The sequence below is a fragment of the Ptychodera flava genome, chromosome 19 (assembly GCF_041260155.1).
Source record: "Ptychodera flava strain L36383 chromosome 19, AS_Pfla_20210202, whole genome shotgun sequence".
Classification (NCBI taxonomy): domain Eukaryota; kingdom Metazoa; phylum Hemichordata; class Enteropneusta; family Ptychoderidae; genus Ptychodera; species Ptychodera flava.
The window spans coordinates 33,970,415-33,996,930 of record NC_091946.1 but is presented as its reverse complement, the minus strand read 5'-3'; the positions used below and the strand labels follow the sequence as shown (position 1 = coordinate 33,996,930).

At 38.3% G+C, this 26,516-nt stretch overlaps 1 protein-coding gene across 2 annotated transcripts; it reads right to left on the bottom strand.

Annotated features, from left to right (window-relative positions):
• Positions 1-6: 6 nt before the first annotated feature.
• On the bottom strand, positions 7-21,947 carry LOC139119349 (uncharacterized). 2 transcript variants are annotated; one of them, XM_070683124.1, is made up of 10 exons: positions 21,795-21,947; positions 17,515-17,745; positions 15,860-15,981; positions 12,751-12,861; positions 10,935-11,039; positions 10,193-10,300; positions 9,394-9,681; positions 8,493-8,792; positions 7,590-7,757; positions 7-1,411 (listed from the first exon to the last, which is right to left on the bottom strand). In XM_070683124.1, exons 3-10 carry the CDS (start codon positions 15,918-15,920, stop codon positions 1,065-1,067), a joined length of 1,488 nt encoding a protein of 495 aa, XP_070539225.1. In that variant the 5' UTR covers positions 15,921-15,981; positions 17,515-17,745; positions 21,795-21,947; the 3' UTR covers positions 7-1,064. The 2 variants fall into 2 exon arrangements, with proteins under 2 accessions (XP_070539225.1, XP_070539226.1); XM_070683125.1 differs by lacking the exon at positions 7-1,411 and adding an exon at positions 3,780-4,925.
• Between the last annotated feature and the right edge of the window lie 4,569 nt (positions 21,948-26,516).

Here is a 26,516-nt window from a genome sequence, read left to right as displayed (position 1 = left end):
AACGGAGAAATGAAAAAAAGTCAGCTTTATTTAGTCCCAGTTTTTATAGATACATCTATTAGTTAAAGCACACAGGAAATACAACCGTGATAAAAAACGATATGTAACTTTTATCGAATCAAAATTTCTCAAACCCACCAGTCCCGGGCTTATAATATATATCTCATGAGTTGTCATGTCTTTGTGAACTGATTTGTCACGTGCTGGGAAAGACCACTCATAGTGCCTTAGAAGAAGGGTTAGTTAAAATGACGACATGCAATTTTTCGCGACTCAAGATTTGGCAAATACTGGAGCAGGAAAACAATGCATACTTTTCCATCAGAATTCAACCCTTCTGCTTCAGTTTCAAGTCATGCAGGCTTGGGTTTTTGCAAAAATGGAAAGGCTATAATAGATTTGGTAATTTTCCCTCCTTGACCATCCCACTCCAAGTTCCAAAGGTCGATCACTATTTTCTATTACATAGAAACAAAAATCCTGGAAGTTTGACCCATCGGTGGTATCTTACAGTTATCCATATGTTGTTTTAATACTATTTAATTTGTTGCTCCAATTTGACGAGCGCACACGTCGAATAAAGGTAAACAGCGGCATATTGTTATACACAGTCTCTCGGGTAACGGATTTCCGTTATAACTTGTTTTTTACCGATTTACAAATTAAACACTGCAACATTGGAGTTGTGTCTTCCTCAGAACTTACAGTCAAGGACCCTATAAAGTTGACGATTATTAAATGCTGATTAAAGATTCCATCTTACATAAACCGTTAATATATTTTCAAATGCCTTCTTGACTGTAGGCGAGAAACAAGTCTGAAGTTATCGTATATTATTCCTAACCATACATGTTTCCGTATGTCCTTGTTCGATGAAGAATAGTTTCTCGGTTGTCGGATGTTCCGTCTTAAGACTTCTATATTCTGAAACCTGGAGACGGACTTGAATAGCAATATTCACCGTCACTTTTTTGACGCGCTGTAGATGACGGTCGTACCAGCTCTTTGGTATATTTTACGTCGCCGTTGCAAGAGTTTAAAATTAGTTTGTATTTTGTACCTCACTATAAAGTTTGATTCATGTCGTCTCCGCTATCCCCCGTTGTCTGTTTTTCGAATTTCTCGTCCTCTACACCGACCTTTACGTCAACTTGTTCAGATCGTCCGAGTTGAGGAGACCCTCTCTTTTCAAACTTCCCTTCAGAAGGGACCCCTCCCATGGCGAGTGAGGCGTCCTCGCATTCATAGCGCCCTCTCTTGCCCTTTCCGAACAGAGGTTTCTTTTTCTTGACTTCAACTACCTCGTAATCGTTGCCCAACTCCTGTCTGTTGTCTTTGTCGCCGCTTTCATACGTCACCACGTTCGAATGGAATCCCTGTCCATCGGTTGCTTCGTACCGCTGTCCATAGGCTGCAAAGGAGCGACATAAAAATGTTACAACCACAAAATTTCGTAACTTCTACAAAACATAGCAAAGTACAATGGGTTCTAGACTTGCTCCAAGTCTGTGGGCATATAAGTATCAAAACGTATAAGAAATTCAAGGACTAAACATCAGCAGACCGACGCGTTAATGGCAGGCTGTTGCTGTAGATCGTGGGGTGAACGCCTTGCTTGATTGGCCAGCTAGTAACTAAGATGCCGAGAAAAGCCAGGCGATTGGGGCCAGTCTAAATGGGCTCAGAATTAACGTTTATGCGAGAAGCTGACATAATACGCTTTGTTTGTTTTGTTTTGCTTTGTTTTGTTTCGGACATTTCAGTAAAGTGAGAACGATGCATGGAATTTCATATGACACTTAAAATAATAAGCTAAATCTTATTTTCCATTTTATGTACATGTAAGTCGCTACAAACTGAACTCTACTTGACTTAACCGTGCGAGTTCACAATCACATTGCGATGAAACCTCCATCTTATTTCAGAGTTTGTTGTGAGGCTGTACATGTATAATTGCAATTAGGGACGGGATAATTTTTTAATCTTATATTCTCCTATGTCTTGTCATCTAAAGTTATACTAAGCAATGACTCGATCAACCGAAATCATCGTACACGTTCGCTTTCGGCTCATCAAACTAAACGACGGAGCTCCATTTGTACATCACGAGTTGGAAGCAGCTGCCTTTGCGAGATAGATACTACTTTGCAAAATTAAGTGAACCTGAAATGTGAAGTATGTTTATGCGTGTATATCTCATATTGTGATCTGACCCGCACAGGTCATACAGTGCACTTAACACAGCAGCATCGGGGTCAAAAGTCTACATTTTGGCTCAAACACTGGTGTCAAAACTCGACATTTTAAACGGATAAAGTCGCTCATTTTTACCTTTTTATGATATCGAAAAGAAATGTTGAATACTTGCATAAAGTCATCCAGGGTACAAATGACGATGTTACATAACTGTAAAAAGGCCAAAAATTACCCCTTTGCTGAATGCAAATATATGTTTTCGTTGTTTGACCTCTATAGACAAATCCGACTTGCTGTGCTATGACACATGAACATTGCCACAATGTAAAGCTGCTATTCTTACGTATATGAAAGACACTGCAAATTACGATTTCACTACAAATTTGGCATCAGGTTCAAATGTTATGTAACAGTGTATCTTCAGCTATACATGGTGACAATTGTGCACTTGAATTTTGAACTTGAGAATTTTTGAACTTGACTTTTTGGTACAAACCATAAAAAGTTTCCCTGATGTCTAATATTGTCAGGCTGCAAGACTGAGCAGAGTAGAGGTTGTGAACAGTTGACCGGTAATTCAGCATTTTAAAAAAGCACAAACAATACGAACTACTTTTCATATCAAACAAAATTCAGGGAATAAAATAAACACCTGCTCATGTATTTGGGGTTTCGCTCATTTACTTTTTGTTGAGTCATCACAGTCGAAATTAGATTATTAGAGGAAAAGAATAAAAATATTGGTAGCACGGTACATCTTCCAATAAGTCAAGCAACTATATATATACCGTTGAAACGTTATTTTACATTATTTTTCATTTTTAATCAAACTTTATCGTTGAATGACTCAGCAAAAACTAAATGAGCGAAATCCAAAATACATGAGCGGGTGTTTATATAAAAAAGAGCAATTTTGTCCCTTTAAATGATGGGGTGAAAATCGTGCTGGAGGCAAAAGCAGGGATCGAAAGTCCACATACCACGACCATTTCCTCAGTTAAAGTCCACATGGGGTATGTGTATAATTTTCCTGTAGCACTGTTTTCTATAATCTATAATGTGAGCGGTTTTATGTCATATTTGATAAGAATAATGCTTTCAATAAAAGTAGTGTAGTTAATTTTTATTCTAGATACTTAGACATAGATAGATAGACAGACAGACAGACAGACAGGCAGACAGACAGACAGACAGACAGACAGACAGACAGGCAGACAGACAGACAGACAGACAGACAGACAGACAGACAGACAGACAGACAGACAGACAGACAGACAGACAGACAGACAGACAGATAGATAGATAGATAGATAGATAGATAGATAGATAGATAGATAGATAGATAGATAGATATGGCTTGATATGTCTTATGTAAAGCAACGTCAAGATTTTTTCGCAGTCAGGTCTAAATATCTCTTGACAATGTATTGTGAATCAATAAGAATTATTTTCATAGGGCGTGTATTACTTTGCCGATTTGAGAGTATGCCGGTAAAATTTATTGCATATGAACACACAGACTTCGCCAACTCGGTCACAGTAACCATTAAAGACAAAATTAAGAAAATGGTATTTGGTATTTCTGCATATTTTATTGCATAAAAAAATTGTAGTTTCTTTTCTAAAAATATGTAAAAAACCCTTCATACAAAATTTGAAAGTATGACAACAGTACTCTGAAATGGTGACGTATAGGCGTATTAATCTGTAGATCGATTGAACGATTGAAAATGACAAAAAATCTTGGACAAATAGTACAAGTCTACGATTGTTTTCATTGATGTCTACACTAAGTTGTTCAACAGTGCCTGCTGTAATGGTTAACCAGATGAAAAGTACTTGCATTTTATTGAAAATTTCTAAACCAGTATGTGAATTTAGAGTGCAAAGATTTGAAGTCTTCTACATATCTTACGAACGATATCATCAGTGTAATTGCAACATCCAGTATGTGTAAATAGTATCTGTATAAAAATCTACATCATAAAATGTAACAAAACTTTTAAGTGAAAGTGAGTTAGTTATATCATCAGCTGACTTCAAGTTTGGCACCATTGCTTAGTTAATTCACACAAAATTCTGTAAGTTTTAGTCACATTGCTGTATTTGAAATTATTCATTGGAAGTCTAAGTTATTTAGTTTCAGTTCAACTGTTCACTGAAGTTGAAATGAAATCCCCCTGATCTGTCTGAAGTGTCAAAACCTTCTCATGTAAATTCGGAAAGAAAACAAAATGGCGTACGTTTTTGATCTTGAGCTCATGTACTCTGAAGTGACAAGAATGTAAAATATATTGCTCATACGAACAATACTGATCAAGTTCAAGAACATGAATGTGTTCACTGTTGTCTAGGCCTATTCTGTGCACACTTCTCCGATTATAAAAAATACATGTATATGAGATGCAGGTTACAACCGAGCCATGCAAATAATATTCGTGGTTCCGGTAACCTATAACAGGCTACTTCAAATCTGCCGACCATTAAGATTTTCCAGCATTGCGAAGTCCGGAAAAGGGTTGAAATTTTGCTTACAAACTCTATTTTAAGAAGCACTGTTACAAGAAAGTCGTACTGTATTCTTCGTGAAATTCACCGGCAAGCCTCGTTTAAGTAGTACAAACATGAAAGAAGTAAATATAAACTATATTCGTAAATTTAACATTACATCACTGTCGCGTTCACTTGTCCGATATCGACCAAATCACTATCTTCCTTAAACGTAATATCTGAAATGAAAGACATTTACAATACAATGAACAAACAGTGAGATAACTAGGATGAAGCGGGTTCAAACACTACAATATTTCACAGAAATATACAAACATCGTGAATCAATAGATATACTGCTGTTACTCATTTCGTGCCCTTTGACATTTCAAGGCATGATTCAGTTTCACAAATAATTTGCTTTAATTTTCCTTCGCTCGTGACGAATGGACATTGGCACACACTAACAACAATATCAACGGAGTAACTCTGCATAAGGGAACAGAACCTTCAGTAATTACAGGGGGTGGCCCGGGGGAATTGGGGGAGGGTCACTTTTTAGAAAACAGTTCAAGGGGGAGGGTCACTTTTTATAAACCTATCTTGGGGGAGGGTCACTTTTGACAGAAGCTGATTTTATGGCCAAAACTTTGATTGTCCATGTGATATCTCCTGAATAGGAAATCACCAACAAAATACATGCACATTATCCACAAGTTTCACAAGCAAAGACGATGCAGTGGTATCCTACATTAAACACCTTGAACAGTTAAAACTGATAAAAGACAAGCGACAAAAACATATGCAACAGGTGGAAAAGTGTATATCAATTATCAAATGTACATAAATGCAAAGATATTGTCAGTTTTATATTGGAAAAAATTGTGCATAGTTCTCTCATAGACCACAGTAAATCAACTTTTCAGTGAAATTCCAAAATCAAATTTCTTGCACAACCATGGACTTATAACCACTGTAGTTTAGTCGAAAACATTAATATAAATAATCAAGCGCACATACATGCACAGATTTACCTAGTTTTGTATTGGAAAAAAATATTCATAGTTTCATCATAGATCGCTATGCATAGTGAATCGACATTTCGGTGAAATTCCAAAATCAAATTTCTTGCACAACCATGGACTTGTAACCACTCTAGTCTAATCAAGAACAATAATGTAAATAATCCAGCATACATAAATGCACAGATTTATCTAATTTTGTACTGGAAAAAAATTATTCCTATTGTCATCATAGACCCCCATGCATAGTGAATCGACATTTCGGTGAAATTCCAAAATCATATTTCTTGCACAACCATGGACTTGTAACCTAGTCTAATCAAGAACAATAATTTTAATAATCCAGCATACATTAATGCACAGATTTATCTGATTTTGTACTGAAAAAAATTATTCATAGTTTCATCATAGACCCCCAATTGAACCAATCGTTATGTAAATTAGCTGATACTGTCTCAGTTATTCCTGGGGAGAATACCGCAGTGGTTGGGGGGAGGGTCAAGTTTTAGAATGTCGGACAAGGGGGAGGGTCACATTTAGACACGAGGATAGGGGGAGGGTCACATTTTACGGTACAGGTGTGCGCGAAATTCCCCCGGCCCACCCCCCTCTAATTACTGAAGGCTCCCTAAGATCAAACCATCGTTACATTGCAGCTGCGCCGATTCCAGCGACTAGTCGGCGATGAGACAAATAAAACCCTCACATACCCATTAATCTGTGCCATATACCGTATATTAATTCAAAATACACAAATCACTTCAAATGATGTCTGCTGGCAGCAAATTCTCAAGGATAAAAGTAATTCCAAACGCATTCGGCATCTATGTACACATTGAAAATCTGTACTGCGCATCACAGCGACAACTGTCCCATGTAAGATTTTTTCCCGTCCGCTGTCAGCAGATGATATTTGAAGCAACGCCAGTGTATTTCGAAGCAAAGTATTAATAACCCTAATTTCTGATTTGGCGAGGGATTTCTAAATCTCGTCGTAAACATTTATGCAGGTCTCGGCTGTAAAAGTTTTCGGATCTTTGGCTACAGAGGGCGATATTTAGAAGGTGCTGGCTGCATGGTGACGGATACAATAAGAGCTGTGGCCGAAGGACTGTGCTGTGGCGAACATAGAAATGACAGAATGGATTTTCACGTGTCGACACTCAAGCAGTTACCAGAAAGTAAGTTTGTGCAACTGCTATGGATTCAAAAAAAACAACAAACCAACATCTTAAGACAAAAAACAACAAACCAACATCTTAAGACAAAAAACAACAACCAACATCTTAAGACATAGCTATTAGTATTTAATTTGTTACATAGTTATTAATCTAAAATAAGCTATGGCGCTCATGCTGCATTGTTAGTTTCGAAAAGGAAGATAGTACCATTCACCACGGTCCGTCCACAAAATTTACAAATATACTGTACTGGAGACGTAATATTAAGAAGCGCAAGAGAAGTTAGCACATGCAAGCAAAAAGCATCTTGAACGGGCAAGCAGATATATCCCTGGAACCTTTCGATATAGGTTCTCTTACCTTGGTAACAGCGGTTTCCATGACAACACAAAACAAGCCATCTGTATATGACGTTGACGAACAGACATACATAGTCATAGTCGGCCAAGGCCGCGGCTTGGTTCTGTTCAAACGGCGAGTACACACGAAGCTTTGCGAATTAGAGTTGGACGAGTACAGCTAAGCTACCCATAGAGCAGTTATTTGCCAAGACATGTACCCGATACAGTAGATGCATCAATGAGAAAGTCATTTGTAGTGTTTATTGCATGCCAGGGTAATGAGCTTGCGTGAGTATCTTGTGTGAATTTGTTTTTTGTGTGTGTGTGCATTTTTTGTTGACGAGGCAACGACATTTTACCTTTCTTGTTTCGTTCTCTCTTCACGCAGCATGCGAGAACCACGCACAGCAAAATCACCACGCACACGATGAAGGCGCCAAGGAGGACCCAAAACCATGCACTTTGTGGTTCCGGTTTCGGTGGTGGTAAAGTGGCCACCATTGGTGTCGCTTCAGTTGATGTCGGTTCTGTGTTAAAGAGAAGTATCCATGTTGAAATGACAGCATTGAAGCAAGTGTAAGCGAAGACACCTTAAGGTAGAACGCGCCTCGATCAGGGAACAATAGTCTGACTCTCAAACGTTTATTATATTTTTTGCCGTGCCACTTGTTGGTTGGCTCATTTTGAAGCTTATGGGGTAAATAAAGTGCTCACCGGCTTAATTTTGTGAAAATTGAGAATTTTATTTTCCTCCATAATCTCACACAGGGATGGCGGCCATTTTGAATTTCAAATATCGATAAATGTTATGTAATTTTTTCTCTACTACCAAAATTTGCACGACGAGCGCCCCCCCCCACCCCCGGCTTTTCTATGCTTGATTTTGAACGAGAGCGGTTGAAAATGTGCTTTGGGAAAGTTCGAGCAAAAGTTAATGTCTTTCATTTTCGAGGCGCGAACTACCTTAAGCACAGTAATTGAGGTACATCATCATAAACCAGAAAAGTCAACATTATTCTCCTCTTTACTTTTCTCAGAATTATCATGCCATACTGTTGATTTCATGGAACTTCGTCGTGGGCACCGATAGACGCAAATCAAAGGCCACACAAAAAACGCAGTGAAATGCCAGTGACGTTCCCTTGGTAAACATCACCGACTCGTCTCTTTTACGATATGGTAACATGAAAATTTGCTGTGACCAGTTACCTAGGATTGTAGGAATAAATTCACGATAATACTGTGAGATATCCCTGTCTCACCTATGATTGGAAAATATATCGGTCCAACGGAACACGTCTGAGGTTGCTCGTACAGGATGTGATTAGAAGTGCACAGATAGAGCGCCCCCTCGAGGTCAGACGTTATGTTAATCGTTATATCAAGTCTGTTCATAGTTCCACTCGTCAGAAGCAGCCCTTCCACGGTGTCGTTGCCAGTGCTCCAATGAAGCGTGGCCGGTGGGGCTCCTCCTTGAGTCTCGCAACTCAGAATTAAAACATCGCCGAGAACGAGGTTTTGGTGAGACAGGCGGCATTCTGGGTAGCCGTCCCACGGACGTTCTGCAATAGTAGAATATCGTGTAAACATTGTTTTGTATACATCAACGTCAAGAGTAGCAAAATCTTTAAAATTAAAATACCTCTATATTTGTCTGGGTGGCTTATTGTCTGAGTGGCAAAGTCTTGTCACCGTTGAGTCACACACGATTCATAATGATTTCAAATATACTGTCTGCATTGTACCTTGCATTTCAAAAAATAACTTCACATGTTCTCCCGAAACGATAGACGAATTCCTCACCATTTTCGTGATTCGTTAATAACTTCCGGCGTTACTGTAACGCATACTTTAACTAAAAATATCGTTGCATGTTGTAGACTACTATTAATGTTAAAACGTTATCTCTAAAGGTACTTGAACCCAGATATTAGAATGTCCACAATTAACTGCAGTGTAGTTTTAATCAACACCTACTGGAATAAACAAATAAAACGGAGACAATTTATCAAAAAAGATAGTTTGCAAAAAGTCCATTATATTCTTTAGCGCCAGGAACGTAAACATATTTGAGCTAGTCAGAGAAATGAAATGAACCCCATTTCTGATAACACCTGAGGAGGCTGACGTCATTCGTGAGCCTGATGACGTCATTGTACTCACCGCTGTATTCCAGAGGCCCGACAGTACAGGTCTTCGGCGAGGTGAAATTATAATGAAAACTGGAACATGTGAAGATGACATTTTGTTGTCCCTCGGTGAGCGTGATCTCGCCAGTGGCAACGACCAGGTCGCCCTGAGTCACTGAGGTATATTCAATGTCATCGTCCCAACGTAGCGTCGGTAGCGGGTCCCCTCCCCTCGACTCACACGATAATGTCAGCTTGTTGCTCTCCGGCGCTAGGGAATACGTGCAAGTTGGGTATTCATCTCCGGGTGCTACGTAATTATCTGAGGAAAACAATGGTTGGGCAGAGAGTTGTTTAGGAGGTCTGAACAATGTCAATTTCGAAAAGTCCAAACTTATGCACCACCATGGAGCTACCAAGGAGCTCCATAATGCACTTGTGGATTCGTCGCTCGAGGGCGCTCTCCGTCCCAATCTGTGAGGAGTGCCTTCAAGAAACGAATCTTTGAGGATACCACTTACAGTTACACGTACAGCGGACTTTGAACAAAATGCCACATGCGTGACGCAATGTCGAGATAGCTTATAATTCGCCATGGTGTAAATCAATTTAACAACAAAAAAGATTTGTGTTGCTTTCTTTTTATCATTAAATTAGCTGTAAAAGATAACTTCTGGTGAAATACTTGTTTGGTTCAATCAGTCGCCCACAGTAAATTTCCTGATAAGATTAGTTCTTATCTTTCAAGTTGTTGACTTGCACATAGGTGAAAATGTATGACTTCCTAGCATTATTTGCTGTCGCTGGTCGTCTATAATATTTTCAAAGCTTACCACAGTGAACTTCGTCAGAGTTGTCACCACAGTCGTCATGTCTGTCGCAAAACCACGTGATTGGTATGCACATTCCATTGGAGCATTCAGCTTCTCCATCCGGGCACTCTGTTGCACGTCGGAGGAGAACAAATCAAAAATAATTCGCACAAAAGATATAATTTATGGGCGTAATTGCACTGTTGGTGGGTGGAAATTCATCGTTCAGCGTCATAAAGTTATGAAGGGATGATGACGATATTTTAAGCACGAAGTACTTAAATAACGTTGACTTAAAATCTCGTCTGCTTTCTTCCGTATTGACTTAGCATCAGTAATGAGAACTAGTTATTATCAAATATTATCAACTTCTTATCAGTAGAAATTGAGGAATACGGTATGAAATATTTCAATATAGACAATATTTCTTTCATAAGACTGCAATAGAATTCTGGAAGAGTTTGTACAATTTTTAAAAAATGTAATCGAAAAAAATTCAGCACCCCAGGGAAGGCCATAAAATAATAAATTAATGAACTAAGTTTACATTTTTTAAAAGCCTACGGGGCAAAACCATGTAAGACTCTATACAGTCAGTTGTGTCGCACCTGATTTTTGCCACTTCTAATCGAGACCAATTTGTAAAACTACTTGGATCTTGGATAACACATCGAATACAGTCGAATAAATCACTTGCAGAGGCAAAGAAACAGCAAAGACCGGCAATGTCATAGAACTGTTAGTTTGCGTTTGGCATACTCACCACAGAGTTCATCAGAACCATCTCCACAGTCGTCCATTTTATCGCACACCCATCGTTCGTCTATACAGGCGCTATTGTTGCACTGGAACTGACCCGTTTCGCATTCTGCAATCACAATTTATTTCCTCATATTATCATAACGTTTTAAAATACTCTACAAAAGTAAGTTTAGGTTGTAATTTATCAAATATATCAGAAGTGACGCACATTTCCTCGCAGTATCATGCTGCATATCAATCGAAGAAAAAAACTTGACTATTAACGTCTCTCAGAATACACTCTCTCTTTCTCTCTCTCTCTCTCTCTCTCTCTCTCTCTCTCTCTCTCTCTCTCTCTCTCATTAGATTATACAATTTTCACAATCTCTGGATTTTGTAAAAAGGTTTTAAGAAACAAAATTGTACACGTCATTGTCAATGCTCAATGGAAATCTCTGAGTAGCGGGCTGAGAAGAGGTCATTCATATACCGCTACGATCTGGCGACTGATATAAACTCCAATGCCTGTAAAAATACCATTTTCACATTTACTGAGGTGTCCTTGTAAAAATTCCATTTACATTGCTAACGCTTTCAATGAGCATTTCATTAATTTAACGTCAGTCGTACAAGCTTATTTCCGTATATTCTTCTCACTTACATATGTATGCAGATGATCAGACTTTTGCTTGCAAGTGGCAAAACAGTTGATGACTTCAATTAATAACGACATTTTCCGATAGAGCGATAAATCATCTCTAACTCTATGTATCTAAATGCTGAGAAAACTAAGTGTCGTCTCATACAACTTACATTACAACTTACAGTTTGAATCGTCAAAACGAGTGTCGAATCATCATTCGCATTAACGGAAAATATATCCCACGAGCTGTTCCGTCAAAAGTTCTAAGAGTAACTCTCGATGAATGTCTATCTTGGAATAACCATATTGATTTTAAGTGTTCAACAATAATTTGGTCTCATACGTAGACAGAAAAGAGCATGCGTATTCTCTGAGCTGCCTTTATAATGTTCCTTCAGTACACTTATTCTGTTTATTTAATGTTATGTCAATAAGGCAAAGAATTTATTACTTTCTGGCAATTTTAGCTTTCAAGTGTGAGACTGGAAACGCTCCATAGTATCTGTCAGATATATTAACTTTCCAAAGAACAATTAATCAATAGAGAACACCTTCGCTATGCAGAATATACATTGCATTATTCCGAAAATGTCTAGGCCAGATCAGTTTTCATAATAATAATAAATATCGTTCTACAAAGATTTGGAATTCTTTGTCCCTTGGTTTGAAGTATGTTCCAAATATAAATAATTTCAAGGTAAAATTGAAAGTATTTACAAAAGAAAATGTTCCTTTGTCACGTTTTCTTCAGTTTTCCTTTTCTATGTAGTGTGATTTCCTCTGTAGTTCTTTCTGTGCATTTTGAGCCCCTATGAAAGTACTCTTCCGAATAGCTTGGCCGCTCATGAACAGTGTGAATAAATATGATGTAAGCACGCATTGTGCATTTATGTGAGTATGTACAAATAGTTGTATAGTATGTATGTGTGTATGTATGTATGTATGTATGTATGTATGTATGTATGTATGTATGTATGTATGTATGTATGTATGTATGACATACAAATGGTTGTATGTGCGTGTATATATCTATGTATGTATCTATGTGTGTACGTGTATGTATATGTGTGTGTTTGTCTATGTTAAGACAGACGACTTAGAGCGAAACATGCTCTACTTCTGAACTTTCTAGTACTACAACTGTTCTACGTTTGCTCTAGATATTGACTTTCGCGGGAAAAGAAATTACACTTACCACAATTTAGTTCATCATCACCGTCAGCACAATCCCGAAAACCATTGCAGCGTTCGTTCATCGGAACACAGACGCCATCAGCACACCTGTAATGCTCGTCAAGACATTCCACTGAAAAGAAGTGTTCAAAAACATTATGATCAAATTTGTGATAAATATTTGTCCAAATGTTAAATTAAAACAGTTTAATTTCTTCTTATAGTTATACGCCGGTCGATGTAGACGAATTGCAATATGTTGGCGTCGATATACACATGGGAACTAAATACATCAAAAATGGACGGTGAAAGTAAACACCAATTATAATAGCATCGAAACTGTTTCGTGCTAAGGTCATGACTTCGTTTTTATCTTCTCATAATAGGAAACATTAGGATAGTGATGAAAGGGGAAGAGCTTATACTAAAGTGTTGATCGAAAGGAGGGGCAACATTGTCTGCAGGCGGAGAGGGAAAGGTCAGAACGCAGACGAATTAGGTCAGACTGACACACAGACAGACGAACGCACAAAGAAAATGTGCAACCAGTCGGCAGAGACAGACAAACAGACAAGTGGATATTACAAAGATCAAATAGTTAGCCACACCAGCAGTTTGAGACCTACAAATCATTCCAGCATTTTGATTTTTATTTATGATTATTAGAGACAAAGATATTTAATATAGCAAGCCATGGAGTATGATCTTAAATGGCAACCTTATTGCTCGGTTTGGTAGAATGACAATAAACTGTACTGAATGAGTAAACACTAGGGTCTAGTACTCTACTGTTCCTCATCTTTGTATCTTGCTTTATCCGATAATCATCAAGATACTCCGATGTGTAATTTTGCAATTCTAGCTTTTCAGAATGTTTATTTTCTTGATATTTGAAAGAAAAAATACCCACTTTTGTACATAGACGATGGGTTACACAAAAGACTCTTTTGTTCTGGTGTCTATGGTTACGGTACTTGCAGATCACAACGGAGAACAAAAAGTCATAAGGTAAGGCACAGTTCCTTCACTCAGTGAAGGGACTTAGATGAGGCGTTAATTAGATCAGGACGATAATATTCACGAATTTTTGAACTGATGACAATTTTGACAAATGATGACAGCTTGACAGATATGCCTAGAGCTAAAATCGACATCCATATGCAGCAGCTGGTCAGGTACAAGAAGCGATGATGCTTGTCAAGGCTAGGAGTACGTATAATAGTATTATAGCCCAAACATGGGACTATGTGCCCGAGGGTAGGTGACCATTTGCCCGACGTAAGGAGGGCAAATGGTCTCCTGCCCCGAGGGTACATAGTCCCTTGTTTGGGCTATAATATTTTTATTACATGCCTCTCTTACTCAGTTTGCACCAAAAATATTTACGTTTATTGGTAAATTACAGTCAAATGCTTTATTTTCATTTTAGACGAAAAACGGTTAAAATAGAACGATTTTCATCATCGAATGGCGCATTGATATATTTAAACTACCGTTATGCGGTTTATCAATATTTTCTTGCGAAATTTTCCAAAACCGGATTTTCTGTGCAAAACATGAAATTTCAAGACTTTTACATCCAAAAGTTTTCAAGTTGAAAATAGTTCCGGTTCACTTTCAGTCCAGTGATGACTATGCGGCCCGCGACGTCATCGGCGAGTTACCATTGAATCCTATGGAGCGCGCGACGTTCGATATACGAGGCATGTAATAAAATGGTATCTCCAACGTTGCTCCACTGAACAAAACTGTAGCAATTGTCAGTAATGTACTCTAGCAGTTTCACTTCGACCTCCGTATGATCAGCATAATTTGTAATATCACATCCTTTGACGGTATCATGAGTCACAATGTCTGTACTTAGTGCTAAGACGAGTCAAGGTTATGTTCTTGCCTTTGTGCGCATGCACAATTGTAGTAGGCCTATAGGACCGCATATGAAACACAAAGATCCTCAATTTTTTAATTATTTATTTATTTATTTATTTATTTATTTATTTATTTTCAATTTAATTTGTTAGCTATAGTTGGTACGTTAGTTAATTAGTGTTACCTAGTTAGTTAGCTAGTTAGTTAGTTCGCTAGCTAGCTTGGAAGTCAGTCAACGACCTTGAATACCGGGTGTTTGCCATCGCTGTTTTCGTAAAAGATCAACAATTCACTTTCGTGTTGTGAATAAAGAAATGTGGATAACATTCCGTGACTCTACTTTTTCAGACTTTCAAGACAACAATTTTGATTTTTCTTCTGTAAATTATCTCAGTAAACTTCTACACGTTAATTCTGGAGTCACATATAATTCGGATGTTTCACGCACAATTTACATGTGCTTTAGTGAACCACAATCCTGACTCCCAGAGGGTGAGACCCCTGGTCTTTCTTTCACCGTCTTTCTCTGTCTTGTTTCAGATTCATCTACCGACGTCCATTAAGTGGTGGGGTCAGAGTGTTTAGTCTAGCGACAAAGTGTTCAGTAAAGTTTGTGGATTGACAGAAAACATTTGTTGTCTGCCTTGTGCGACTACTCTATAGTTTGTGAAGGGCTTATACAATCCGATCTGGAATTTCGACATCTAATGTACACCCTTTTAGCCAGTTCAACGTAGAATGCGCCGCGGGACAGTTTTTTTACTTGCAAATTTCTACAATGCTTTCCTTGTCTACTGCTCGTGTAAACCGGTGAAGCAAATCGAGTCTTCACTCTCATGTTTTTTGGTGAAAAGCGAAAATTTTATTATTGCCTCCTGGAGCTGACACGGGGTATAACAACCAACAGTTGAGAGGACAAACACTTTCGTACAGCGTATTTAAATTCACACACGAAAGAGTATGCGCTCTGCATGTTGAATTGATATTACTTATAGACTTCTCCTATATCTATCTGAACCTGTGACCTTCCCAACCCCCCGCCATTGTTAAGTAAATAAAAATGGACAATAGCATGTTTTTTTTTCGTGCAGACAAAAAAGTAAACGCTTTGTCGATTTGACCTGAATGACCGAATGTCCTCGGTGTCTTGGCAGAGACGGCTGTTTAACAGTAGGGTGGAATTTAAAGTGTGGGACGAAATGTGTATGTGTGCTTTAAAGTACAATGTGTCGGTGACAACAGTCGTCTACTGCTATACTTACATACGCCGTCTTCACAGTTCGTCTCGTCTGATCCGTCGTCACAATCGACATCCCGTCGCATATAAAGTCAGGGTCGATGCATCCATCATCGTCACAAGTGAACTCATAGTATTTACAGAGACCTTCAGAAAATAAACAAAACATCAGTCGGAAATGTAATAATGGGACATTTGTTCCTCTTTACAGTTCAGTTAATGTGTCAGATTTTATTTAGGAGTCATAAATTGCAAGGTAAACACTGGCGTTGATAATCTCTGTCTCTCTGTCTCTCTGTCTCTCTCTCTGTCTCTCTCTTTTATAATATATATATATATATATATATATATATATATATATATATATATATATATATTATATATATATGATATATATATATATATATAATTGTATATATATAATTGTATATTATATAATTGTAAATTTCAGCAGCAGTTATTTTGCAGCGTTAGCAATATTTGAATTTATATACATTATATGTATATAACATATATTTATATTCATTATATATATATATATATATATATATATATATATATATATATATATATATATATATATTATAAAATTCAAATATTGCTACGCTGCAAAATAACTGCTGCTAAGATTTACACACGCACGAACAAGACGGAGAGAAGGCAGTGAAGCAATGATTCAAAGTGTATAACCTTGGCGTAACCGCTCACGCAATTCTTCAATAAAATATCACGTATTCAATGTATTGGCCTGAAGGATTCCTTTCTGTTGTGGAAGTGTGTGTAAACAGCCCCCTCCAGGACACAAAAGCAAACTACAGGTCCCCTTGGAGAGTGCATTCAATTAGTGGCTGGGTGTTTGCACACCGACAGTGTGTACAGTTCACTCGAAAATCTGTCTTCAAGAACTATAGTTTTTTCTTTCGACAACTCGTTCAGGGCCCCCACCTCCCCCGGTAGATCCAAAATCGGGTCGAACAAGGACTTTGATCTGGCTAAAGCTGGTATAACATCACTGCTAATGTTTCAAACAAAGACAGTGGTCGACATTCTAACTCACTGTCCACTGAACTCAAGACAATGGATGAGTCTAGTCGTGCAGTTACTTCTTAAAAGCTCATAACATTTGTTTTCACCTCTCCGAGAGAAAGTGGATATTGTCCCCGGGATATTGTCACACAGACTACCGCTTGTGACCAACTATTCTTGTAACGTCGCGAGTGTCCCGGAGCAGTTTGCTGTTATTTTTGTATCAACGTGTCCTCTTTTTGAATTTTATGGTTCCTCTTTTCAAATCTCCATTTGACGATTAAGCTTGTTAAAGGACAAAGATAAGCCCAAAGTTACAAGGAAACTGACAATAAACTTATACGTTTATAACAGAAAAACAAAAATTGGAAAAAGCTATCTCCTGCGAGACGACGCTAACAAATCCTTCCTTTTGGGCAAAAAACAAACGAATGTGTCCCAGAGAGTGGCAGTCACATGACACTACAAGTGGTTTTTTTAACTATATTTAAAAACGCGCAAATTAATATGGCCAATTGCAAAGTTGCTGGCCTTGCCTTATTAGTCAACTATCTTCTAACCATTGAACCATGGAGGTAGCACACAGTCTTCCATATACAACGTGACCTTGACACACCAATCAGTCTAAATCTCACGTTCACCCACTGGACTTACCGTTTGAACATGACAGCAGGGACAAGACTATCAACCCGGCGAGTACAAAACCCGGACTGTATGCCGCCATTTCTGTACCTTTACTGAAGTCCTATCTTCCTGTTTACAACACCGCTCCACTGTACTCGCTTCAAAGTCCGAACCTAGTCAGGCACCAGGCCCGTGAATATGAGTATACTTCTGATACTTCCTCGCTCGGCGGAACCACGGCGGTCACACTATCAACATTGCCTTGAACAAAGCAGTTACATATTCGCATTAAGAAAGGAACAGTGATATGGCTGGCGGGCTTTTACTCAGAAGGCGTAACGCGCGGCTTCCGAAACATCCAGAGATTTTATCCTGGGTAGAACTTTTCAATCGTCACTTTCTTGAAGTCTGCACAGCGATGACACGTAACCTTTGACCCAAATTATTCAGGCAACGTCGACTAAGGGTCACAGGGAGTGGCAGAAACCACTGTCCGCCAGCGATTAGCCACATTCTCTGTGATTTTTTTGTTTCGTCAAGTTGAATTCCCTGACAGAACTTTTCTGATCCGACTTTTCCGTCTTATTTTCCGTATTTAATATCCAAAACGTTTGTATTTTATCTATGAGTTGTCCTAAAATTATTACAGATAGCGCATCTCTCTATAGCAGTATATGGCTACTGTCAATGATACATGGCGACACTTTCGCTATATCTATATCCAGTTCTATGTATATGTGATAAATTTCAGCTGTAATATGCCGCATGGAAATGTATTCGGACTTTCAAACTTTTTACAATTCCATCTAATCTACCTCTCGCTGCAGATCATTTTAAAGCTCTTGGAGTAAGAAAAAATTTCACCGTCTTACTTTTTCGAAAATTTAAAACTTTACTTTTCCTCGTCAATTAACACAGGGATGGCGGCCATTTTGAATTTCAAACATAAGTCAATGTTACGTAATTGTTTTTCTCAAGTTCCAAACTTTGCACGTTGACTCCTGATATTTATTCTTGATTTGGCACGAGAATTGTTGACAATTTTCTTTCGAAAATTTTGAACAAAGTGTTTCACTTTCTAGGCGCATACTGGCTTAAATCGACATTTTATAAACACAAATCTTCAAAGAAGAAGTCGACGTCTGGCAGAAATGGAAGTATCTGATAGTAAGGAAAGGTTAACGACATTCCCGAACTGGCGGTCAGCTGGTTAATTATTCCGCCCCGGCCAACTCGTTAATTTAACCACCCTATGAATAATCCTGGGTAACGACCTATTCGAAAAGGATTTTGTCGATTATATAGATCCCTTCATTGGTAGTAAACAATACCTTGTACAAACTCGTTTGACCCTTTACAGCTTTGGGGTCGCAACGTTCCCACGCTTCAGTTGTGATCCGTCCATATTTGATCGGTAATCGCCGACGCGAACATTGAACATGACTACAACGAAATCTGCCCCTCTGAACAGCAGGAGAATTGTGTAAGAATGCTTGAAAGGGACATTATCAATAAAAGGAATGTTGTGTAGGTTAATAAATTACTGTGAAGTTCTAGAAGACGGTTGACATTTACATCCTTTGGTCTTTACTTTAAAGCATGGCGAGAAAATCGACCGGTAGATCCTAAGTTTCCGGCAGGGGAGGTCAGCAAATGGCCAAAAATGCAAAACAAATATTAAAACATTTCTACCTCTGAAAGAAAACGTATGCTGTAACTAGCGCATAGCAGCCAAAAACATGGAATCCTGTTGGTAAAACGTGTGGACGCGGTGTTACCTCGGCAAAAAAATTGTTAAGTGTCACTGCTCTACGAATTGACCACCCCTCCCATATATTTATGGTCCCTCCCTCGTGATTTGTTATTTGTGTCTGTTTGTCTGCTTGTGTTTTGTTGGAGTTTTTTAATAGTTTTTTTTTTCTTTTGTCTCGTTTTGTTCAGAGTGTGAGTAAATCGTACATCCACCCTTAACAAGCGTATAGAAGGCATTGTGTTCACGGCTCAATGCAAATCTGCTGTAACAATAAAACAGGAATTATTCAACGAGTTTGAGAAGTAAAAAAGGGAAAGTCCGCCCTATCGACGGTACCATTCTGTAGCTGGCAACAGCACGTTTTAGAGTGACTCATCTCATCGCACTGCACTGTTGACCGACGTTGAAAGCGAGTTGTCGTGTGTGAGTGGCGATGATGGGACCACACCCCGTCTCAGGTAACATGCAGGCGACAATGTATAACGCCTGACTGAAGGGGCGCCCCCATGCTCACCCGAGGGAAACCAGAAGACGAATAATATAATGTACCTTCAACATAACAAACATTCTAAAGGGAACTTTGACTATGTTCTAAAATGGATGTGAACAACTTCTCTCTGCAAAAGTCGGGAAATTTAGGAGAACGGATTTTCTCAATCGAATCGAATGATTTTACAGATGTCTGATACTGGTGTCGACAACTTCAACATAGTGCTCGAATGTTTTGTAACCACGTGGTTAAAATAGAGGGGTGGGTTTGCGGCGCGTGAATTCATTCACAGACAATTTATCTTCTCTGTGTTGAAATCAGAGTCTCGATATTCTACGATAATCGTGGGCAGTCATGGAGTCCAGACACACTTAAATATTCAAAACCTTGTGCTGTCAGTATAAATTTCAGTTATGAATCATACCTTTTAATAATAGAATACTCTCACTATAATGCTCCCTGGAGTCTTGATGGAGATTGTCATATTAATGAAGGTAAGAATGTATTCAAACACCTGTTTAAATCACAATGCCGTCATCATGTCTGTGTGCCATCGCATAACGATTAACGTGGAAAGTATTTGTCAATTTTTTTACAGAATGTAGATTCACGTATTCACGGGAAATTTCTCTTTATTCGATTAGTGACTCGAATGTCATTCCATTCCAGGTTTTTTCGTTTCTTTCCTTATGCATGTTTGATTTGCTAATTTGTTTTTGTCGCTTTCAAACATAGGGAATCATCCACCTTTTAGCTACTTCAGCACACTGTTCAGTCTATCAGGCGTACCTCACCAGGTAGAATGTGCACTTTCACCTTTTGTGTCTGTGAATTTCTTAAACTTCACTCAGCGTGTATTGCATCACAGACCAGCGACCACACAACTTAACACAATGATGGTACTTGAAATCAGAAGACGCGATATAGCCTGGATATTTGGGAAACGGTGAGCCGTACCATGATTCACGATAGGGTACAGAGTAACAGTGCATGGATATTTTTTTAAAGTGTGGTTCCAAGTTTTTATTTTCAATAAAAAAGTTTGAAAGTACGCACTCATCGGCTTGAAAACGATGGATGTTATATGGTAAATAGTATGTCATGTGATATTCAGAGAATTCAACATGTTGTCGATATCACTGTAATATCGGCAACACAAAGAGTTTTTCAACCGGCGTCGTTTGAGTGTAGGACGGTGGAGATCGAGTATGTTTGTGGTTGCAATCCGGTGGATTGAAATTATCCTCTTTAATATCCCGTTGTCTTTCGTAATGTGATAGTCATCTGAGAGACAAAAAACAAACGGAGGTCAATTTGCCGAGGTCTTTTCTAGTAGTCTGTCGACAGCCGCTTGTGCAATTCTTGCCTGCAGTTCGAACATGTCGCTGGTCAGCGCTCGCCTTCAAGCACCTTCGGCTCTCAGCTGATGGGACAAACGCTCTCCACAGCACCTAGTACACAGGTTAGGTCGGTATTTCAAGCAAAGAAGGCACGTGACGAGGGACTGTCGCTAGTCTAGTCTAGGAGTATCGCTAGGAAACACGAGGTCATAGCTAATAACATAAAATGTATGTCAGTAGCCCTTAGTGCTGTATAGTTGTGATTGTTTCAACGCCGATACGGAAGAACGAAAAATCGGAATACAACAATCACCGATGGTATGTTGTAAATTGAACGTAGAATTGCACCCATGCAATAGTTGTCACTCCATTTATAGTTTCGATATTTCAAAAATGTGCGTGTGCAGACGGTATAGAATTGAAGGAAAGTCCATGCGCATAACGAATAAATGTTTTACATCAACACCCCGAATAAAACGGATAGAAGCAGATGGCGTAGTAGAAAAGCCTCTCACAGATGTGCTGAGTCCTTGGCCTAACATACCTGACAATGTAAAAGGTTTGCCTAACCTTTGAGGGAACCCAAAGGTGGCGAGTTCAGACAGCGGGCGTTGTCCTATAGACACGACTTTCATTCACAGCCTTGAGCATGTCTTAATTTAACAACCGCCACAGTTAAACTGTGCATTTTACTGAAGAACAAAGCTTAAAATTCTGTGTCACTTACCTGTAAATGGTTTACAAGGTCGAGTTATCGAAGCAACTTTAGAGCCTGTCAGGCAAAATATTTGGGTATTGTCTGTCACCTACGAAAACTGTGCATAATTCATGACCTAGATCACAGTCCTTGCATAGTAATGCATAGCACCCTTTGTGCCTCATTACCAATTAGAGTACAATGAACGCAAATAGCTCTGTTAGAATTTACTGACGTCGGATATTGTTCATATTGCAATCACATGAATGGATTAGCAACGTGTGGAACACCATTGATGGGGTCATTATGTAACCATGAATAAATAATAAAAAATATTCTTCATGCCTGTAACACAGGTTAGTCATTATTTATTTAAACGTCAGTAAACTGATGTCGTTTCTTCTCGGGGGAGCTCAGTTACATGTCAAAATGGAATGACCTTTTCTTCAAATACGGGTAGTTATTTGCTAAATGTCTGTCTCTGCCTCATAGCTGCTTGTACACTTAATTGTGCTATCTATATCGGTTTCTATGGATACGGGTCTGTTGTGACATTTTCATGTTTCTGACATCTGTTGTATGTTACTAAAAGCATGGAGGTAGCAGAGATAAGCAAGTGTTGTGTGTGATTATAAAAATAGCCACACGGTGCCGTGTAACTGATACATTTAGCAAAGTCGACATTGACATTGGATGAGGCGATCCTAATATTTCACTCGCAAAAGGCCAATCTCTAACTTCTACTCTCTTAATGTTACAGGGCGTATTGCATTTGATTAAAAAAGCTCCCTAGTTACCAATGAAATAATCTGAAATTTGTTTCTAGTGTTCCTCCGCAAACCCTCGTTAAATCATCACATATTCTTTACAGCGTCGTGTGTACATAAGACGGGCAAATTCCATTTCATGCTTAGTCTACAGAATTTTTCTTTATGTTACTACTTTCTTCTGTACATGAAAGTCAAAGAAAGGGTTCCTATCCTTCACAAACCCAAAACTCTGGTATGACTGCCGATGATGAATAACTTAAGAAGAAGAAAACAACTTAATATCGCTTGATATCAATATAGTAAACTTCTAAGAGTACAACGACATTTCATGTTCTTTGCCGTAGAGAAGACTGTGAGTAAATTTTGTTCGCACAACAAACTGGGCTGCATTTGCACACTCCTTTGCACAACCGATGGTGGCGCACTACTGTCTAACCCTTTCAAACCACTGCACAGCACAAATCTACAAGCTAACGAGACACAATTCACAAAAAAGTGAGTGGATGTATTTATTTACAATTATCCTAAGCGTGGCAATACACAAGTACAATCCATATACAAACATCTGGAAGACGGCTTATTGTTAAAATTAATCTATTTGTATTTAACAGTCGAACTCTATAAATATTATAAACCTATTCTTATTGTACAGACATGTCTTAAATCTTGTCAGAAAAATATAAATTTACTTGACAACAATATTTACATTATGTTTAACTCGTTAATTTGACTGCTTTCTTTAGAATCGATTAATCGTGAAATGAAATATCTATACAACGTTTCCCACATACCTTGTTATACAACCCCTTTGCTTACAATTAAATATGTTTCAATTATCTGAAAATTCGAAATAACAAGAGACGACTTCATGTCAAATATTAAATTTGTAGGCCCCCCCCCCTGTATAGAGCTTTCTTCAGAAACCAAGATATAGATCAAGGTAGCAAACTGCACACATCCCATCGTAACATTTACACATTGTCAATGACGACGATCCACATACCTTAATATTTGATTTTCCAAAATAGTGCACATTACAAAGTCACATCCGTCACCTTATAGTTTGTTACAAATCCGCTGTTTAACTTTTTTTTAAATTGTGGACCTAAAGCTGCCGAGGCAAAATGAACAAATATTACAACAATTAGAATGTTTTGTCTCTTAGCACATGGATAGTAGACTTAAATTGTTTGTGGAAATATTTATACTCTACACTAGTTACATTTACCTCGTATTATCATCCACTCTAAGAACTGTTGAATGCCGCTAAAGTGTATTTGTTTACAGTTATCCCTGCATTAACTGATTACGCCCTTAATGTCCAATTTACAAGTTTATGTTTGAAATTATCTGTGACGATGAACTCATCGAATCCTGTCGGAGATAAACATAATTTTACAAAGTTCACATGTGTAACCTGCCTTAGTTGAAAAATCGATAATTTATATTTAGAAAATATCACAAATTACAAGACGCCACGTGAGTCTGATCAACTCGGGTCATTAAGTTTTGATTTGAGACAACTTAATATTTGGTTTGTTCGCCGTTCGGCACATGATCACAAGTTGACGCACAATCCCTGTAGTGCACGATCTTGACTAATTATTGGCGGGAAAACGGTGCCAGTGTTATTACAGAATTTCGAATCATGGGTACCAATGACATGATGATTGACGGAATTACATTCAAAAAAAAAAGTTGATTGACTGAAGTGATATCAAAATTTTGGCGTTGTATTGCATTCAAAAGGATAAAAAAGCTACTTTATTATCAAGGAAGACTATAAACAATCATGATATTTACAAAACAAGCTGTTAAAAACATCATATATATATATATATATATATATATATATATATATATATATATATATATATTATATATATAATTATATATATATACAGATGTCCTCGTGGGAAATTACATTGCTCGATGCTACAGCAGAGCGTTATAAATAAATAATAACACAAATTACTTTAAGTATAAAGTAATAATATAAGTTACTTAAGTTTCATGCATCGTGCAATCTTCAGACAGAAAACAAACAAGTGGGGTTCTGTCTGAAGATTGCCGGATACTTGAAAATTAATCAACATTTATCATTATTTTATACTTGAAGTAATTTGCGTGTTAAAGCAGCTCATTTGTAGTGAAAATTGTAAATAAACATTTTAAAAAAATAAAGCATCGGACATTAACAAAAAAAAAGATCCTTTGAAAAATATTTACATCAACACGAAGAATATACCTGAGCAGTGATATTTTGCGGACAACCATTCTAACATAATGCATACACATGCATGCCTAAATGAGTGTTCTTCAACATTTGTAAAAACACAACTTGATTCACGTCAAGCAGTATAAAAAGATTGAAAATTGTGTAATCGTGCTTTAGATCATCTAGGTTGGAATGACATCCACATATTTTGCATTTCTTTAAATGTATGACAAAAATTCCTGTTTTTATTGTAATTCCGAAAATTACCATTCTCCTTGAACAGAAACCATTGATTAAGGTCGTGATGTCTGATACTCCTTTGGTTTTGAATGAAACTTAAATATAAAAATTCGCGTATCAAATTCACCGCTTGAAAGATCGCTGGGCGTTAAAGGGGACCATATATACCATAAATTCTCTGTTTTCTCTTTGCTTTCTCGCAGAAATGTCCATTGTTGACGATATTCAGTTGCAAAACAAAGCCTACACTTTTACAACAAAGTTCTTCCTCACAGCAGTCATATTACAACCATCGTACCGCGTGGTGACGTAAAACGACGCCCTTTAGAAGCACATAGATGAATATGCATGTTGTAAAATGAAAACTGCCAAATAAAGGCAAACGGTGTGTGTTTTAATCGTTTACCCGCCTACCTTTCGGAATTTAGAGTTGACACAGAACAAAGAGTTTACTTACTTTGGCGTAAGTACAAGTGTCAACGCAAGCTAAATGAAGTTAATAACAGGTCGGTAACTTTCTTGAGTTATATTGTTATCATTTTTGTCTCTTTAAACTTCTGAATCATCTTCATAGCCGCCTGTAAGACGTAGTGTCGTTGAAGTATATTCAGGATCCCAGGCGGAGAAAATGCCAAAGTCCGTGGTTATGCGCATCGACCGAAGGTTCCGGACGGCTTCGAAATCTTCTATGTCAGCGCTGCCGGCAGGAAACTCCCTGGCTAAAGCCTCGGGACGGGTCTTTCCCCATCGGACGGCGTCAGGCGTGATTCTGTACGGTCGCCTTTTGAGATGAGTTGACAGTGTCCTTAAAGCTGCGCGCCGGTTACCCACCGTGATATTGTCGCTGTTTATAGAATAGCTGAGGGGGTCTCCCTTCGTGGTGCTAGTCAAACTGTGTGATAGTCTCGGGGAGTAGTCTGACGTTGGAGGCGCTGTCAGGCTTGCATCGAGCTTGCTTTGCTTTTTGACCAACTTGGAAAGTTCGTTCTGAGTGATTCCAGACATGGCTACATGGCCGTTCATTGTTATGCCTTTCCTATCGCCATCGAATTCAGTCTCCAGAGTTCGAGTTTGTTCTGTTTTCCGTTTTGCGTAGGAGCCCCCCGTCCTGCTCAAGTTGTCCGTGGTTTCGCTCTCGTCCCTGTACGAGTCTACTGTCTGAGATTCGGCCAAATTCGTGTGGTGATCTTTCATTGCCTTTTGATTGCGCGGGTCGTCAACTTTGGCCTCTGACTTCTGGTCGCCAGTGTTTTCTGCCGAACCTTTGACGCCCGTTTTCTCCATACTGTCCTCGACATTTCCTCCTTCTGTGAAGAAAAAAGAGAACACTATATTGTATTTTCACGTGCGGCATTAACATCCATTGGTCGAACAGGTTACAGATATTTCATTAACCCATCAAAACCCCTATCCCAACATTTAAAAAATTATTTTTCCTGATATTGATATCGTTTACATCCATATTTTCGTTTCGCAACGTTATGTGCAAACGTGTAAAGGTCACGCTTATTACATGCCTCTTCA

Bases quoted from the DNA above. Each gene is read 5' to 3' on its own strand.
- LOC139119349 (XM_070683124.1), bottom strand. From the start codon at position 15,920: ATGCGACGGGATGTCGATTGTGACGACGGATCAGACGAGACGAACTGT. The intron at 7,758-8,492 runs GTGAGACAGGGA...TCTTTAACACAG, and splicing joins GATATATTTTCCAATCATAG to AACCGACATCAACTGAAGCG. The intron at 1,412-7,589 runs GTAAAATGTCGT...GCTCCTTTGCAG, and splicing joins GAGAGAACGAAACAAGAAAG to CCTATGGACAGCGGTACGAA.